The 18,229-nt window shown below is 49.8% G+C and overlaps 1 protein-coding gene across 2 annotated transcripts in view; it reads right to left on the bottom strand.

The window, feature by feature from the left end:
• mgat4b (alpha-1,3-mannosyl-glycoprotein 4-beta-N-acetylglucosaminyltransferase B) overlaps positions 1-18,229 on the bottom strand; it is a 76,997-nt gene that overhangs the window by 4,451 nt on the left and 54,317 nt on the right. For both annotated transcript variants that reach the window (XM_036548753.1, XM_036548752.1), the window contains exons 7-12: positions 17,061-17,136; positions 11,720-11,834; positions 3,349-3,479; positions 2,377-2,484; positions 1,158-1,351; positions 608-686 (exon numbers count right to left, since the gene is read on the bottom strand). In XM_036548753.1, coding sequence (XP_036404646.1) covers positions 608-686; positions 1,158-1,351; positions 2,377-2,484; positions 3,349-3,479; positions 11,720-11,834; positions 17,061-17,136 — 703 coding nt within the window. The remainder of the gene's footprint in view (positions 1-607; positions 687-1,157; positions 1,352-2,376; positions 2,485-3,348; positions 3,480-11,719; positions 11,835-17,060; positions 17,137-18,229) is intronic.

Here is an 18,229-nt window from a genome sequence, read left to right as displayed (position 1 = left end):
GCTCACATCCTGCCCTGATCTTTAACGGCGGCTTTAAACGCTCACATCCTGCCCTGATCTTTAACGGCGGCTTTAAACGCTCACATTCTGCCCTGATCTCCTTTTCATGCTGTCTCTGCAGGACAGCACGCACTCCTCGCTTTTCTCACTTTTCTCGCTTTTCTCGCTTTTCTCGCGTTGGCCTTGCAAGGCTGCAAGTCGTCATCTTCCACCTGGGAACACGTCTCCAAACCTCACCCTCCTCCGAGCAACAGCAGCCACTCAGCCCCAAAAATAAGACCCAAATTACTGTGCAAAAAAGCAGAGCAATTTACCACGTCCCTCTTCCAGCCAATGGCCTCTTCCCAGCCATTAATCTGAGGCCCTAATCTTACAGAAAAAGGAGTCTGTGGCCCTAAATTTTAAATAACCTCCATACAAGGTGAAACACCCTGCGAATGCAAGCCTGCACCCTGGTTAACCCAAGCACCCTCAGCCGCAGTCCCGATCTATCTCTGCATCCGCAGGGATGTCGTGCTGATCAAGCGCCCTAACTGAACTGAGCCTCAGACTGCCTAAACCAAGAGGGCAACAGCGCCCCCAGAGGCCAGAGCTGAAAGTAACTCACATCAAAGGGCAGGACCTCCACCGTGGTGTTGAAAAGTTTGTCGCCTGGGTGTTCGATGTTTCCGCTGCGGAAGAAATACCTGCATGGACAGAGGAAGGAGAGAGAGAGGGAAAGAGGGAGAGAGACGGGGCAGACAGAAAGGAGAGGGAGAGAGACGGGGCAGACAGAGGGAGCATTATTAGTCAGCAGCATTTAGTTGTTGTTCAGACTGTCATTATTGTCATTATCATTACTGATGCCTTCTGTGTAAACGAATTATCATCTGTTATTATGTTATTGTTTGGCAAACATTTTGCTTTAGCTACGTCTGTTTTGGCGGCACTCTGGCCAGGCTGAGTTTACGGGTAAGGGGAGGGAGGAGTCATTACAGTGTGTGCATGCATGAGCTCCAGAGCATGTGTGCGCACACGCCTGTATGTGTACATACATGCATGTGTGTGCATGTGTGCATGCATAAAGGTTTGTGCGTTTTTGCAGGTGCATGTGTGCGTGCATACAGGTGTACGCGTTTTTGCACGTGTGTGTGCGTGTATGTGAGGGAAAAACTCGCCTCTCGATGCGGACAGGGGTGAAGAAGCGGATTCGGATGAAGTCCCCGGCGACCGGAGTGAAGGCCCAGAAGAAGTCCTCTCCCAGGTAGGCTTTCTCCAGAGTGAAGTGCTGGTAGGTCTTCAGACTGGTGGTCACCTCCGCCAGCGGGTTGGCATGACCCTTGTGGAGGGTCTGCTTCCCAAAGTCCTTATCCTGGAACAAACCATTACATAGGGACAGGGGGAGGAGTCAGCAGAGATGCTTCAGTCAGCACTGCATTAATGGGATCAGGACAGGCATGACTAATCCATCCCCCTTTGCCTGAATGATTTGCCTGAAGTCCACCTCTGCTGATAATGCTTGGGACCACCTCCACTGGTGAAATGCGTATCCCATGTGGATACGGGTGCGAGGACCCCCTGGTCCCAGTGGGTGTGTGTATTGGAGGATTGTTAGTGTGGTGAACGTGCAGAGATTTCCACGGTGAGAAGAGACTGATGCACTACTGCTGATTCCAAAAACTGGGCAGCAAAGTAGGAAAATAATTCAAGATGAAATAAATGAACTGAGAAAAGACTTCAGTCACGTCTGATGTCTGTCAGAGGGAGAAGATGAAAGGAGCTTCTCAGATGCCATCGACTCCTTGCTCCAGATGAAGTCATTTGATGATTCTGTGTCTCGATGCGTTATTTAGCGCTCCGTCAGGAGGGTGCTAACACATCTCTGCGGAGGAGAGGAGACCCTCCCACCTTCCTCACCACACAGAGACAGGGTGAGAGGAGCATACAACATTGCCCCCTACTGAACTGATTACCTCCCCACACGCTGCGAGTTCACACACATTGCCAGGCCAGAGCGGCATACAGTTTGATGAGCGTGAGGTCTTTGTGGAGGGTAAAACAGATTCTCCCTATTCACCTCACACCCGGCCCCGATCCGCCATGGTCAGGTCTGAGGTGATGTGGCAGGCTGCTGGCCTCACTGCGCTGATGTGCAATGGAGCCGTTACCTGAATCCTCTGTGATGGAGCCGTTACCTGAATCCTCGGTGATGGAGCCGCTACCTGAATCCTCTGTGATGGAGCCGTTACCTGAATCCTCTGTGATGGAGCCGCTACCTGAATCCTCTGTGATGGAGCCGTTACCTGAATCCTCGGTGATGGAGCCGTTACCTGAATCCTGTATCTCAGTAAGTAATGCCATGCACGGTACACAGACCCAGTCCGCTCTGCGTCTCACCTTCAGTTTCTGGATCTTCCCGGCCAGGGAGGAGTGCGTTCCCACATGCTGGAAGAGCGATGGCTTAAAACGGATCCGCAGGTTTGCCTTCTGTCTGTCACAGTGTTTCTGAGAGCACGGGAGGGAGAAAGGGAAAGAGGGAGGGAGAGAGAGGGACGGGGAGAGAGGGAGAGAGGGAGGGAGGGAGGGAGAGAGAGAGAGAGAGAGGGAGGGAGGGAGAGAGAGAGGGAGGGAGAGTGAGAGAGGGAGGGAGGGAGGGAGGGAGAGAGAGAGAGAGAGAGAGGGAGAAAGGGAAAGAGGGAGGGAGAGAGAGGGACGGGGAGAGAGGGAGAGAGGGAGGGAGAGAGAGAGAGGGAAGGAGGGAGGGAGGGAGGGAGAGAGAGAGAGAGAGAGGGAAGGAGGGAGAGAGAGAGAGAGAGAGGGAGGGAGGGAGGGAGGGAGAGAGAGAGGGAGAGAGAGAGAGGGAGGGAGGGAGAGAGAGAGGGAGAGAGAGGGAGGGAGAGAGAGAGAGGGAGAGAGAGAGGGAGGGAGAGAGAGAGAGGGAGAGAGAGAGGGAGGGAGGGAGGGAGAGAGAGAGAGAGAGAGTGAGTGAGGGAGTGAGAGAGAGGGAGAGAGAGAGGGAGGGAGTGAGGGAGAGAGAGCGAGAGAAAGAGGGAGGGGGAGAGAGAGCGAGAGAGAGAGAGGGAGAGAGAGAGGAAGAGAGGGAGGGTAGAGAGAAAGAGGGAGGGGGAGAGAGAGCGAGAGAGGAGAGAGAGAGAGAGAGAGAGAGGGAGGGGGGGAGGGAGGGAGAGAGAGAGGGAGGGAGAGAACGGTCAAGGACAGACATCTCTGCTGAAGACAGGACCATTCCACAAGTGGTAAGAACTTGGTGAGCTCTATAAGAAACTCTGGAAAACCTTCAACTCTGCAGTTATGGAGAGAGTGACCCCTAACCTGATCCCTGACCCCTGACCCTGTGACCCCTGTACTCACAGCATCCTTCTCTGGGTTGCAGACCTTCACCCACATGATGTGGTCCAGCAGCCAGTCAATGGGTTTGTCCTTGTAGAACATCAGCATGAACTCCACGATCAGAGACAGATCCAGAGACTTGAACATCTTGCCTGCAGGAAACCATGACAACAGGAATGGTAAACTAAACACTGGCCAATGGAAGCCCAGAACTGCAAACGATTGACACGCCCGCTGCAGGATTCAGCCGTTTCAATGATTTTAATGTAAAAGCACAGGTGCGAGACTCCCCCCTCCCGGCTTCTCTGCCCCCTACCTTTTTCATTCATTGTGTCTTTACTTGAGTTACGACTTTCCTTATCTCTTTGCTTGAGTAATGGACACTCTCCTTATGTCTTTATCTATTTAATGGACTCTTTCCTTCTCTACCTGTGTAATGAACTCCCTCCTTGTGTCTTTACTTGTGTAACAGACTCTTTCCTGATCCCTTTACTTGTGTAACAGACTCTTTCCTGATCCCTTTACTTGTGTAACAGACTCATTCTTGATCCCTTTACTTGTGTAACAGACTCATTCCTGATCCCTTTACTTGTGTAACAGACTCTTTCCTGATCCCTTTACTTGTGTAACAGACTCTTTCCTGATCCCTTTACTTGTGTAGCAGACTCTTTCCTATCTCTCTGCTTGCTGCTCCATGTCTCACTTGTTCAGTTTGGTGAGCTTAAGACACAGGTGGCTGATTGGAGGGGCTCGTCCACTGTGTCTCTGACTGGTTAAGCCACCTGTCAATCACTGAAGACACCTCTACCACAGCTTCCGTTAAGGAGACATGTGAGAACACACAAAGACAACATCCAAATTCAAAGGTCGGTTAAATCCTTTCATGGTCATCAGAGAGTAAAAATAAGAGCAAATACGAGGAAAAATACAGGGAACAGATCTTAGCTAAAAACATAACACCTGAGCCCTGAGCCAGGTGCACACCACTGTAACCTCACCTTTAGGAAGACAGTTGAATTACATCTAAAAACTAAACATTTAATGAGCTTAAATGCAACCAGTCTTGACATCTTTTGCTGTTTTGAGTAGAACCCTGGTAATTCTAGCACTCACTTACAACAGAAAGGCATTTTAGCGTTTGGGTCTGTAAGGAAACGGTATTAACTGTAAGTCTCACATAACTCTGTTTCTGTGGCCTCATTTTCTGAAAATGATGAGGAACACTTTTGTAACAAGATATTTTTAGAATTCCTGCCACTTTTGGCACAAATTCTGCCAATTTGGATAAAATTGGATTTACCATAATACACCCAAAACCAGATTCAACTGCCCAATCAACTGCTGACAGAGTGTTAATCAAGACCACATGTGCACATGCCTGTTTTCTCTCTCTCTCTCCCTCCCTCTCTCTCTCTCACACACACACACACACACACACACACACACACACACACACACAGACACACATGCCTGTTTTCTCTCTCTCTCTCCCTCTCTCTCTCTCTCTCACACACACACACACACACACACACACACACACACACACACACATGCCTGTTTTCTCTCTCTCTCTCTCCCTCTCTCTCTCTCTCTCTCTCTCACACACACACACACACACACACACACACACACACACACGCATGCATGCATGTTCACACATACATACAAATGTAAACACATAAACATGCACACACACCACATTACTTACACCAGTGTGAGCTGAGCTGTGAGCTGAGCTGCTGTGAGCTGAGCTGCTGGGAGCTGAGCTGCTGTGAGCTGAGCTGCTGTGAGCTGAGCTGAGCTGCTGTGAGCTGAGCTGAGCTGCTGTGAGCTGGGCTGCTGTGAGCTCAGCTGAGCTGCTGTGAGCTGAGCTTCTGTGAGCTGGGCTGCTGTGAGCTGAGCTGCTGTGAGCTGAGCTGAGCTGCTGTGAGCTGGGCTGCTGTGAGCTGAGCTGAGCTGCTGTGAGCTAGGCTGCTGTGAGCTGAGCTGCTGTGAGCTGAGCTGAGCTGCTGTGAGCTGGGCTGCTGTGAGCTGGGCTGCTGGGAGCTGAGCTGCTGGGAGCTGAGCTGCTGTGAGCTGGGCTGCTGTGAGCTGAGCTGAGCTTCTGTGAGCTAGGCTGCTGTGAGCTGAGCTTCTGTGAGCTGAGCTGCTGTGAGCTGAGCTGCTGTGAGCTGGGCTGCTGTGAGCTGAGCTGCTGGGAGCTGAGCTGGGCTGCTGTGAGCTGAGCTGCTGGGAGCTGAGCTGCTGTGAGCTGAGCTGCTGTGAGCTGAGCTGCTGTGAGCTGAGCTGAGCTGCTGTGAGCTGGGCTGCTGTGAGCTGAGCTGCTGTGAGCTGAGCTGCTGTGAGCTGAGCTGAGCTGCTGTGAGCTGAGCTGAGCTGCTGGGAGCTGGGCTGCTGTGAGCTGAGCTGCTGTGAGCTGAGCTGCTGTGAGCTGAGCTGAGCTGCTGTGAGCTGAGCTGAGCTGCTGTGAGCTGAGCTGCTGGGAGCTGAGCTGCTGTGAGCTGGGCTGCTGGGAGCTGAGCTGCTGGGAGCTGGGCTGGTTCCCACCCAGCAGAAACTGACAGAACCACACACACATCTGCAGCCTAACTCTCTCTCTCACACACACACACACACACACACACATACACACACACATCTGCAGCCTAACTGCTCATTCTAATGCTAATCCACAGTAATTGTTCATTTTCATAATGTGATTATATGTTACAGCAGTTTAATTCTGAACAGAAGATGGTCTTAATTCACATTTAATTCACATTTGAGCAATTTTCTCCCGAGAGTCGTCTCTGCGACCTCGAATGTGTGCTGGGACTTCGGCAGTCTCAGCATGGACTGAAGCATCTTCAGCCAACCCACACACTCACCATGCACACTCTCCATTTCTCTCCCTCTCTCTCCATTTCTTTCCCTCTCTCTCTCTCACTCTCTAATGCAATGAAAAGCCATGTGCAGATGTGAAACCAGACGAATTTCTTTAATTGTGATTGGTCTTGTTCGACACTGCATACCATTAAGAGAGACCTGGAGATTCACAGCACCTGAGGAGGACACTCAGAAGATAGGAAATATGATTTCCTCTCTCACCATCAGAATCCATCTCTGAGATGCACATCTCATCTGTGTGGGGCCTCTGCTAATTATTTTAATTGGCAATTAAGAAAAAAAGTTGCACAATGCACAATTCACATCTCAGGCTGGGCTGTCAACAACCCCCAGTTAATGATCCGAACACCGGATAACTGGTCGGTGTGATAGCTAATGCGCTATGAGCACACATTCTGCAAGGGACTGAGGGTTAAATGTGTCTGTGTTTTGATTCCTTTTTGGCAGTAATTATCTGCCAGGATTCTCAGGGTTTCTCACTCCTCGTCTGATAGTGTTGGTGCTGCAGCTGCTGCTGTCTTTTGGCTGCAATGATGGCAGAGCTGTGATTTCAGAGAGCAAATCCAATTAGCAGCCTTTTCTGCGTGTGCTGGTATGAGGAGACTGGGAGAGGGAGGACGATCCCCCCTTTCTCTTATAGTTAATATTCCCCCTCATTTTAGTGTCCCCTAAAGGGGTGGGGGGGATTCCTGTATCTGGGGTTATTAAGCATTTCCAATTAATCACATAATGAGGACAAACCTGTGTCTATATTGCCAGCTACAATCTGTACATACTGTACTAAGACGCAGGGGAGAGGAAGGGAGGGCACACGGTGGCACCAGCACATCAGCAGAATGAAGATGAAATAGTGCGTGACAGTGTGCACCAGAGAGAGTGTGTGACAGTGTGCACCAGAGAGAGTGTGTGTCTGTGTGTGTGTACCAGAGAGAGTGTGACAGTGTGCACCAGAGAGAGTGTGTGTCTGTGTGTGTGTACCAGAGAGAGTGTGACAGTGTGCACCAGAGAGAGTGTGTGTCTGTGTGTGTGTACCAGAGAGAGTGTGTGTCTGTGTGTGTGTACCAGAGAGAGTGTGACAGTGTGCACCAGAGAGAGTGTGTGTCTGTGTGTGTGTACCAGAGAGAGTGTGTGTCTGTGTGTGTGTACCAGAGAGAGTGTGTGTCTGTGTGTGTGTACCAGAGAGAGTGTGTGTCTGTGTGTGTGTACCAGAGAGAGTGTGTGTCTGTGTGTGTGCACCAGAGAGAGTGTGTGTGTGTGTGTGTGTACCAGAGAGAGTGTGTGTCTGTGTGTGTGTACCAGAGAGAGTGTGTGTCTGTGTGTGTGTACCAGAGAGAGTGTGTGTCTGTGTGTGTGTACCAGAGAGAGTGTGTGTCTGTGTGTGTGCACCAGAGAGAGTGTGTGTCTGTGTGTGTGCACCAGAGAGAGTGTGTGTCTGTGTGTGTGTACCAGAGAGAGTGTGTGTCTGTGTGTGTGTACCAGAGAGAGTGTGACAGTGTGCACCAAGGAGAGTGTGTGTGTGTATGTGTGTGTTTGTGTGTGTGTGTTTGTGTGTGTGTGTTTGTATGTGTGTGTGTTTGTGTGTGTGTGTTTATGTGTGTGTGTTTATGTGTGTGTGTGTGTGTGTTTATGTGTTTATGTGTGTGTGTGTGAGTGTATGTGTGTTTATGTGTGTGTGTGTGTGTGAGTGTATGTGTTTGTATGTGTGTGTGTGTTTATGTGTTTATGTGTGTGTGTGTGTGTGTGTGTGTGAGTGTGTGTGTGTGTGTGTGTGTGTGAGTGTGTGTGTGTGTGTGTGAGTGTGTGTGTGTGTGAGTGTGTGTGAGTGTGTGTGTGTGTGAGTGTGTGTGTGTGTGTGAGTGTGTGTGTGTGTGTGTGAGTGTGTGTGTGTGTGAGTGTGTGTGTGTGTTTGTGTTTGTGTGTGTGTGTTTGCAGTGTGTGCCGATTAGCCTCCCTCCCATTACACTGTGGCTGGAATAAATGCAGCAATGTTTTTACATTTTATTGGCTCTTATTCATCTTTTTATTTGTTTGAATTTTAATTTGTCTTTATTTTCTTCTCATTATATCATATATCTGTTCTTTCCACATGCCTCATTTTGTGCATTGAGCTTGTTTTGTCACTTTTTCCTGATCTGTGAAGCACTTTGCACTGCCAGCTTGTATGAAAAGCACTGTGTAAGTAAAGATGATTATTATTACAACTGTAATTTGCCAGTCTCAGAGAGCCCACCCCTCTACAGAGCACCGTCCAATCAGATGCACCCCAGCACTGATGTCACACCTCCACCTACATCATTCACCACCAGGGGGTGTGTCTCTCCACAGTTATAAAACTCTAACAACAACAAAGCAATAACAGGCAGCCTGACCCAAGCAGGGCACCCGACACCCGATGCCCCACCCCCAGCTCCTACACCTGCCCCACCAGAGCTGTCACTCAGAGCAAGTAACTAACAATATTAGCTCATTTAACCAACAGGTTGACTATGTGAAACTGCATCCCTCTTCACACAACACTGCATAGCTGGCCCGAGCACAGCTGTTTTCAGGTCTCTGAATCAGAAATCCCCTGGTAGGATGACTGGTCACTGTTCCCAGGACAGCGGCCAGCATCCTGCACTGCAGTGTGACTGACTGCAGGCCAGCAGAGGGCAAAGGCCCCCTCACTATAAAAGCCTGACGCACACAGAGAGGAAGAAAAGCCAAGGCACACTCTCTTCTCTCTCTCTGTGCTCAGCTGATGCCTTCATTCACAGACGCTTCCAGATGGATGCTTTCTGAAGGTCCAGCACGCGCACGCGCACGTGTGTGTGTGTGTGTGTGTATACATGCTCGTGAGAGTGTGTGTGTGTGTGTGTGTGTGTGTGTGTGTGTGTGTACATGCGCATGAGTGTGTGTGCGTGTGTGTATACATGCTCGTGAGAGTGTGTGTGTGTGTGTGTGTGTGTATACATGCTCGTGAGAGTGTGTGTGTGTGTGTGTACATGCGCATGAGTGTGTGTGTGTGTGTGTGTATACATGCTCGTGAGTGTGTGTGTGTGTGTGTATACATGCGCGTGAGAGTGTGTGTGTGTGTGTGTATACATGCGCGTGAGAGTGTGTGTGTGTGTATACATGCTCGTGAGTGTGTGTGTGTGTGTGTGTATACATGCGCATGAGAGTGTGTGTGTGTGTATACATGCGCGTGAGAGTGTGTGTGTGTGTGTGTATACATGCGCGTGAGAGTGTGTGTGTGTGTGTGTGTGTGTGTGTGTGTGTATACATGCGCGTGAGTGTGTGTGTGTGTGTGTGTGTGTGTACATGCGCATGAGTGTGTGTGTGTGTATACATGCGCATGAGAGTGTGTTTGTGTGTGTGTGTGTACATGCGCGTGAGAGTGTGTGTGTGTGTGTGTGTGTGTATACATGCGCATGAGAGTGTGTGTGTGTGTGTGTGTGTGTATACATGCACGTGAGAGTGTGTGTGTGTGTATGTGTGTGTGTGTATATGCGCGTGAGTGTGTGTGTGTGTGTGTGTATACATGCGCGTGAGAGTGTGTGTGTGTGTGTGTATACATGCGCGTGAGAGTGTGTGTATGTGTGTGTATACATGCGCGTGAGAGTGTGTGTGTGTGTGTGTGTGTGTGTGTGTGTATACATGTGCGTGAGAGTGTGTGTGTGTGTGTGTATACATGCGCGTGAGAGTGTGTGTTGGCGGATGTTAGTGTTGATGTGCTCAGTGTCAGCATGTGTAGTGTTGATGTGCTCAGTGTCAGCATGTGTAGTGTTGCATTTCTGTGTTCAGTGTTTTGTGTTCTCTGTTCAGTGTTCATTTTACAAGCTGTTTACTTCTGTATTAAAACCTTAAAATTCGGTGCTTATTTTACACGTTCTTTATTTCAGCATCTGAACTGCACTCAGAACTGGCCGTCTCCTGAGTGAGGAGAGGGTGATACAGGCTGCAGAGATCTGCGGTCTCCTAAGGAGAGCACGCAGAGTAATTACTGACCGAGTTCACATGTTCAGCGCTGGGCTTCACGTGTGGAAGAGCTGGGCCTTGTTCCCTCTCAGGGACACGCGCTCCTTCCAACAAAAAAACATTTTTCTTTCCATACAAGACAGATCCATTCCGCCCCCCCCCCTCGTCATCTGAAACTAATTTCATCATGGCCCCGTGCCCCAGGCCTGGGGGGGGAAGCTGCCGCTGCCCGCTGTTTACCAATCAGAACAGAATCACAAGACCTCCGGCCCGAGAGGAGAGGTCAGGGGTCGAGTTCCAAAACAGTCAGAGTCTCAGAATAGTGAGGAGCCACTGTCACGCCAATTTAAAAAAGAGAGCATGGACTGGAAAAGGAACACATGACTGGAAAACAAAGCGTGACAAACTTGGCAGCGTCCCTGTGCTCCAATCCTGGCACTGAGGGGATGTCAGAGGAAGTTTAACAGCTGATTCCATCATTTTTACAGACACACTGTCCAGAGTGCAGCATCCTCTTAATCAGGGCTGGCCGTGCTGCTGGCTGCTGTCCCCGTCTCTCTGATCTCAGATCAGTGGCTCTGATGGCTGAGAGTGACGGGCTGAAGGGCAAGTGAGAGGGAGAGGTTGCTTTGGCGATGGAGGAGGGGCCCGTCATGGGATGGTCAGTGCGAGGGCGTTGGGGTCAGCTTGATTTGGGGGGACGCCCAGCTGGCCTGCAGAACCAGTCTGCTTCTGGGTCAGAGCTCTGGATGAACACAGGCCTTCCACCACGTGTCCACAATAAACATGACCCCAGTGTGTTATTGTACTCCACTCGCTACACGAATGCCAGCTCACCCCAACCCCCTCTCCTCTGACTCACACCCCAACCCCAACCTCTCCTCCAGCTCACACCCCAACCCCAACCTCTCCTGACTCACACCCCAACCCAACCTCTCCTGACTCACACCCCAACCCAACCTCTCCTGACTCACACCCCAACCCTAACCTCTCCTGACTCACACCCCAACCCCAACCTCTCCTCCAGCTCACACCCCAACCCCAACCTCTCCTCCAGCTCACACCCCAACCCCAACCTCTCCTCCAGCTCACACCCCAACCCAACCTCTCCTCCAGCTCACACCCCAACCTCTCCTCCAACTCACACCCCAACCTCTCCTCCAGCTCACACCCCAACCTGACCTCTCCTCTGACTCACAAGCCATCCTCAGTGTCTTCAACCAATTCCATCTGAAGGCGTTCATAAACACACTGCAGATCAGGGCTCGGTTTGTGTGTGAGAAGAATCAATCAGGTTACACCCCCAGTCCATACGGTGACCTCTGATCCCTGCTGGTTTAGGACAGACATTGCTGGACCTGACCCTCAGCACCCAGCCCCCTCCCACACCCAGTCCACGACCCTCTACAGCAGAGCGCCCAAGCCTCTGGGATCCTGTAACCACTACTCTGGGATGGCTGTGGTTTAGCTCACCGATGAAGCTCACCGCTGACACACCGATACACTGCTGCTATACTCTTCAAACTGCAGCTGCTGCGGTTTAACTCACCGATGAAGCCCAGCTGGGAAAACTCCAGGATCATCCAGTCCTCGGATGGCTGCTGCAGGGCGAAGTTCTTCATGGTGGTGAAGTAGTTTGGCCGTGCCACAATATCATCCTCCAGCTGTCAGGGACAGAGAGATATTATAAACTCAGTTATTTAAAACAACTTTCATCCCCCGTTTTGGAAAAGTTTTGCCGTACACGCTCATTCTACAAACTTCCTGAAAGTGCTTATGGGGAAAAAAACACGATAACTAATTAAACGCATGCAGGCTATAAGCGCAGCGTTGACAACAAAACAACAGATCTCTTCCCCCAGGGGGTGCTCAACACCGTTCACTTTATATTCCCACTTCTGTAAGGTGAGGAAACGGAGTTCCTGGCCTGTGCAGACGACCCGGTTCTGCTGCTGCCCACAGTACGGGGGGGGGGGGGGGGGGGGGGGGGGGGTGGGGGGGGGTGGGGTCTGCAGAAGCAGCGCTGTCTGACCTGGGCCCTGGCACTATGCACGAAAAAGACAAAAACAATGAGTTTCCAAAAGGAATCCAGATCTCAGGCGAACAGAACGCTTCACATCAGGGGCAAAACACATGGAACACTGCACACGGTGTAATTATTCAAGCCTGAAAATAAGTTCTTCTGGAAATTTCAAGCTGGCAGTGAATGAACTCAGAATGAACTGAACTGAAAGCAGACAGAGCATTCTGAAGGGCATTCTCTCTGCCATGAAGAGAGAAATCATCAGAATTTTGTTGAAATGGCTTGAATCTGTAATTAAACTGACTGCCCAGTATGGCAGGGAAATGCGGGGTCTGCTGTATCCTTCTGAATGCACCAAACACTCCACTGAAGTCTGCATGCGCACTTCTGAAATAACATCTCAAACACACAGTGGAAAAATACAAACAGCACAAGCAGGCCGGTAACCATTTTTAATTACACACTGGAAACATCTAAAGAAAAGCAACCCCCACTCACACCATTACAGAGCCCTGCAACACCTGGAGCAAAGCCGAAAACGGAGCACCCTCACCCAGCCGAGGCTCAGCTTACTCCTCTCCAAACTCACAGTCCATCAGAATAAACCAAACTATAACACGGAAAAAGAAAAATGCTGCAGCGTCTGAGAAAGACATTGTGGAAGGTTACTTAACCATGGTGAAGGACAAAGAATGAATAAAACCTTGACAAAGTGCAGACTCAGTGAGAAAAGCCAGCGGAGGAAGGCTGAGACAGAAGACTACATGTCTGGCTGAAGAGGGCCAGCTGTTCTCACTCTGCCAATGCAAGGCGATGGAGGCAGAAATGCATCTTCTCAAATCTGACAAATACAAAATCCAAATGTGTTGGATTTCAATACACTCTAAATATGCCCCACAATCACTCCTGTCCCTGACCGAGAGGAGAGAGAAGGCTGCATACTGGAGATGCATGGCCATAAACATAAGTTATATTTTGTATGTATATGCCAGCATATGCAGCTATGTCAATTATTGATTTACTATTATAGTAAAAATTAGAAATGCAGATTTGTTTGTTATTCACCATTACCATTCATTACCAATGGTACTTTAATGTTATCATTTATGTACAATACTTTGGCAAGACAAACACTGATTTTGTTAAAGTTGAAGCAGACATAACCTATTAAAGCAAACTATGCTTTACTGTTCTGAGTGAGAGTGAGAGAGAGAAGGAGAGAGACTCAGTAACATTTAGAAAACTCAGTTACCTGAACAAATCAGTTTATAACTGTGCTTTAATGTCATTATATTTGCTTTCTTGTTATTTTACATCACAGAATTCATAATCGTCAGAAATGTAATACAACTGACATTCTGGGTAATACATATTTATTCAGTGGTATTCTCTCATTATGTCTATTAACTGGAATTTCATTTCAAATAATGTGGTCCTCGCATTCAATTCCCATTACTTTTTCCACTGTATCATTGTATCATCCTGCAACAGTTATTTTATTTTGTCATTATTGTCACTTTATCATCTCTTATTTTTTCGTGACCAATTTACCTTTTAATATTTTAATATTAAAATAATATCTTCTGAGTGTTGCTCACTGCCACACTCACAGCCACATTGTTGTCACGGGAACCACAGTGTGTAAACCCTGATTGGCTACACTGATGGCTGATTGACCGACCAATCGATCGACGGGAACGGAAAAATGTGCTGCTCCTCTCTCTGTGAGCTGTGAGCTCTGCACTGTGAGCTGTGAGCTCTGCACTGTGAGCTGTGAGCTCTGCACTGTGAGCAGAGAGACTCTGCTGCTCTCTCTGTGAGCTGTGAGCTCTGCACTGTGAGCAGAGAGACTCTGCTGATCTCTCTGTGAGCTGTGAGCTCTGCACTGTGAGCTGTGAGCTCTGCACTGTGAGCTGTGAGCTCTGCACTGTGAGCTGTGAGCTCTGCACTGTGAGCAGAGACTCTGCTGCTCTCTCTGTGAGCTGTGAGCTCTGCACTGTGAGCAGAGAGACTGCTCCTCTCTCTGTGAGTTCTGCACTGTGAGCAGAGAGACTCTGCTCCTCTCTCTGTGAGCTCTGCACTGTGAGCAGAGAGACTCTGCTGATCTCTCTGTGAGCTGTGAGCTCTGCACTGTGAGCAGAGAGACTGCTCCTCTCTCTGTGAGTTCTGCACTGTGAGCAGAGAGACTCTGCTCCTCTCTCTGTGAGCTCTGCACTGTGAGCAGAGAGACTCTGCTGCTCTCTCTGTGAGCTGTGAGCTCTGCACTGTGAGCAGAGAGACTCTGCTGTACCTCTCTTCAGGTCACACAGCTCAGCAATCGGCTCTGTTTGATGTGGCTGGAGGCTTTCCAGCCTCTAATTAGGCTAATGAGTTTCATGCTCATTTGTGTTTGATACCTCGTTTGGGGGTCGCCTGACTCCTTTGTAGGACTCTGGGAGAAGGCTGAGAGATGGGAGTCAGCCAGAAAGAGAGCCGCACCCCCTCGCTCCACCCCCGCTGCAGGATTGGCTGGACTCAGAGGCCCCGCCCCATTGTTGTAAGAGTATAAAGCCTCACCTCAAAACAGTAATGATGTCACCTGTTTCATCTCTGTTTTCACTGAGTGAGACAAGGCTTCGCGACAATTCATTATTTTGGCAAAATTCATGCTCATAAAATGAAGAAAATCCTCAGCTACACTTTGGACTGAATCTCGACCTCCACCGTCATACTGACGAGCGCTGAAGGCAGCAGCTGTTTGCTCATTATGGTTTCTCTGTTGGTTCTTTTTTCCTCCAGCCAGCTTCCTTTCCTTTCTGTTTCTGTGTGTGTGAGCATGCGTGTGAGTATGTGTGAGTACGTGAGTATGTGTGTGTGTGTGTGTGAGCATGCGTGTGAGTGTGTGTGAGTACGTGAGTTTGTGTGTGTGTGTGAGCATGCGTGTGAGTGTGTGTGAGTACGTGAGTATGTGTGTGTGTGTGAGCATGCGTGTGAGTGTGTGTGAGTACGTGAGTTTGTGTGTGTGTGTGAGCATGCGTGTGAGTGTGTGTGAGTACGTGAGTTTGTGTGTGTGTGTGAGCATGCGTGTGAGTGTGTGTGAGTACGTGAGTATGTGTGTGTGTGAGCATGCGTGTGAGTGTGCAGGTGTGTGTGTGAGCATGCGTGTGAGTGTGCAGGTGTGTGTGTGAGTGTGCAGGTGTGTGTGTGAGTGTGTGTGTGTGTGTGTGTGTGTGTGAGTGTGCAGGTGTGCGTGTGAGTGTGCAGGTGTGCGTGTGAGTGTGCAGGTGTGTGTGTGAGTGTGTGTGTGTGGGTGGTTGTGGGTGTGTGTGTGTGTGTGAGTGTGTGTGTGAATGTGTGTGTGTGTGTGTGTGTGTGTGTGTGTGAATGTGTGTGGGTGTGTGTGTGTGAGTGTGTGTGTGAGTGTGTGTGTGAGAACAGGAGATGGAACAGCCACTGCACAGATGATCCACACAGTGAGCTGCCAGACTCAGACTGCAGCCGCTGATCCTGCGCTCAGTGCTCCATGGCTGCTCCTTCAGCTGCTTCCGGGAGACAAGGTCACAGCAGAGCACTGTGTGTGCTCCCCAAAAACACAACCCCGAACGTCCAGATCCACCATCACCCCAACACCACTGTGTGTGCTCCCCAAAAACACAACCCCGAACGTCCAGATCCACCATCACCCCAACACCACTGTGTGTGCTCCCCAAAAACACAACCCCGAACGTCCAGATCCACCATCACCCCAACACCACTGTGTGTGCTCCCCAAAAACACAACCCCGAACGTCCAGATCCACCATCACCCCAACACCACTGTGTGTGCTCCCCAAAAACACAACCCCGAACGTCCAGATCCACCATCACCCCAACACCATGTGCTCTCACGTGGAGAGACCCAGACAGGCCGAGGCTCTGCCCCCATCAGAATGCCTTTCATATATAATATCTACCTCACACCGTATGGGACACCTTTAACCTCGTCACACCCACGCATTTCACAATATTTCTAATGTAATTTTAACGCAATTCTCTAAGTGTCAACAACTTTTTTCTTGTCTTTTGTGAGATCAATTAAGCTTGTTAAGATATTTTACTTTTATTTTATATTACATTCATTTAGCAAATTCTCTTATCCAGCGCAATTTCCAGCACAAAAGAACAGAAGTGTATCCATCCAAGTTAACTGAGCAACAGTGTCAGACCAGGCTAACAACACTGCCAGACCAGTGAGTGTGAGCACAACACTATTCATGCCCTACCACAAGTTATCTTGTGCAACCTGACTAGACAGTCTAGAAACTAAGGGAAGCCAAGTACACACACTACCATACATCACAGTCACTGGATCACAGAACCCAGAAAGAATATTTTATGTGTAGCATTGCAAACAGCAAGTAATAAAAGTAATATGAGCAGCAGGGATGGGACAGTCAGTCGCCCAAGGTTGCAGAGCGTGGTGATCATGGAGGTACATACAGCTTGAAGAGTGACTATAGGTAAGAGGAAGCTGTCCCGGTCACTGTCCTGTATGTCAGCACCGAGGGTTTGAACTTGATGATAATGAAAACAGGAAGCCAGTGAAAAGGGGAGGGGGGTGTGACTTGACTATGTTTAGGGAGCTAAACACAGCTGCATTCTGGATTAGTTTCAGGGGTTTGATGATACAGACAGGAAGACAAGCAAAGAGGGAGCGGTGGGAGTCCATTGGAAGTTTAAATGGGATCACAGAAAGATTCATTTATTTTTGACTGACATTTGCATGACAAAGCAAATGCTGTCCCCAGAGAGAGCAAACATGAGCATGTGTGGAAACACCAACGCTGCCCCCTGTGGCAGGCTGTGAAAGTACACCTGCTGTGCCCCAGTACCGAGCTGGACAGGCTCACCTGCACGTAGTAAGTTCCCTTGGACTGTGCGTACATCATCAGGAAACAGTAGTCCAAGTTCTGCTTCGTGCGCCACCTGGGAAGAAGAGAAAGGACATGTTTCAGGAGAGACGTGAAAGCGTGCGCATGCGTGTGTGTGTGTGTGTGCGCGCGTGTGTGTGTGTGTGTGTGTGCGCCCGTGTGAATGTGTGTGCATGTGTGTGTGTGCGTGCATGCGTGCGTGCGTGCGCGTGCGTGCATGTGCGTTTATGTGTGTCCGCTTCACTAACAATCCTAAACATGATCTGCTTCCCTCTCCTGAATAATCACAGCCGCAATCGTGTGCCAATAGCAAGCTGATGCGCTGTCAGGGAGACATCGGGTTACCCTCAAGCTGATGTGCTGGGTTTACCCTCGATTTACCCATCTGTGAGGCAGCAGTGAAGTCTCACGCTCCACTTTCACCATGAAACACCCCCCCCCCGGAAACCACACCTACTCCTCACACCCAGCTGAAACACAGAGAAGCCCCCCCCCCCCGGAAACCACACCTACTCCTCACACCCAGCGCATTCTGCCAGACTCCACTGCCAGTCTCAAAGCTCTGTGACAGGCTCGGGGGTTTGAACTGAGGGGCGATTCATCACTGAAAGGTTTCTGAGGGGAAGAAGCGTGCGGTGAACTCCAATCGCGCAGAGAGACAGAGAGGAGAAAGATGATGGAAATAATGACCCCTGCCGAAGCGCCATCTCTCTCACACACTCCTGCTGGGCCAGGCTGCTGCCCTGGCCTGCCTCACACACAGCCACATCCTGTTCTCCCTGCGTGCGTGCATGTGCGAGTGTGTGTGTGTGTGTGTGTGTGTGTGTGTGTGTGTGTGTGCGTGTGAGGGAGAGAGAGAAAGAGAGAGAGGGAGAGTGTGTTGTGTGAATGTGTATGTGAGAGAGATAGAAAGAGAGAGGGAGAGTGAGTGTGTGTGTGTGTGTGTGTGTGTGTGTGTGTGTGTGTGTGTGTGTGTGTGAGAGAGGGAGAGTGAGTGTGTGTGTGTGTGTGTGTGTGTGTGTGTGTGTGTGTGTGTGTGAGAGAGAGAGAGTGTGCGAGACAGACAAGGCGGCACATACACTGAAGGGGTTAAATGCAGTCAGCTCGGTGAAGCTGAGGGAGTTCATTTTGGTTTGTTTACAGAAAGC

The sequence above is a fragment of the Megalops cyprinoides genome, chromosome 16 (assembly GCF_013368585.1).
Source record: "Megalops cyprinoides isolate fMegCyp1 chromosome 16, fMegCyp1.pri, whole genome shotgun sequence".
NCBI classification, from domain to species: Eukaryota; Metazoa; Chordata; class Actinopteri; order Elopiformes; family Megalopidae; genus Megalops; species Megalops cyprinoides.
Note: the sequence above shows the minus strand (reverse complement) of the source record. Positions and strands in the feature narration are given on the sequence as shown.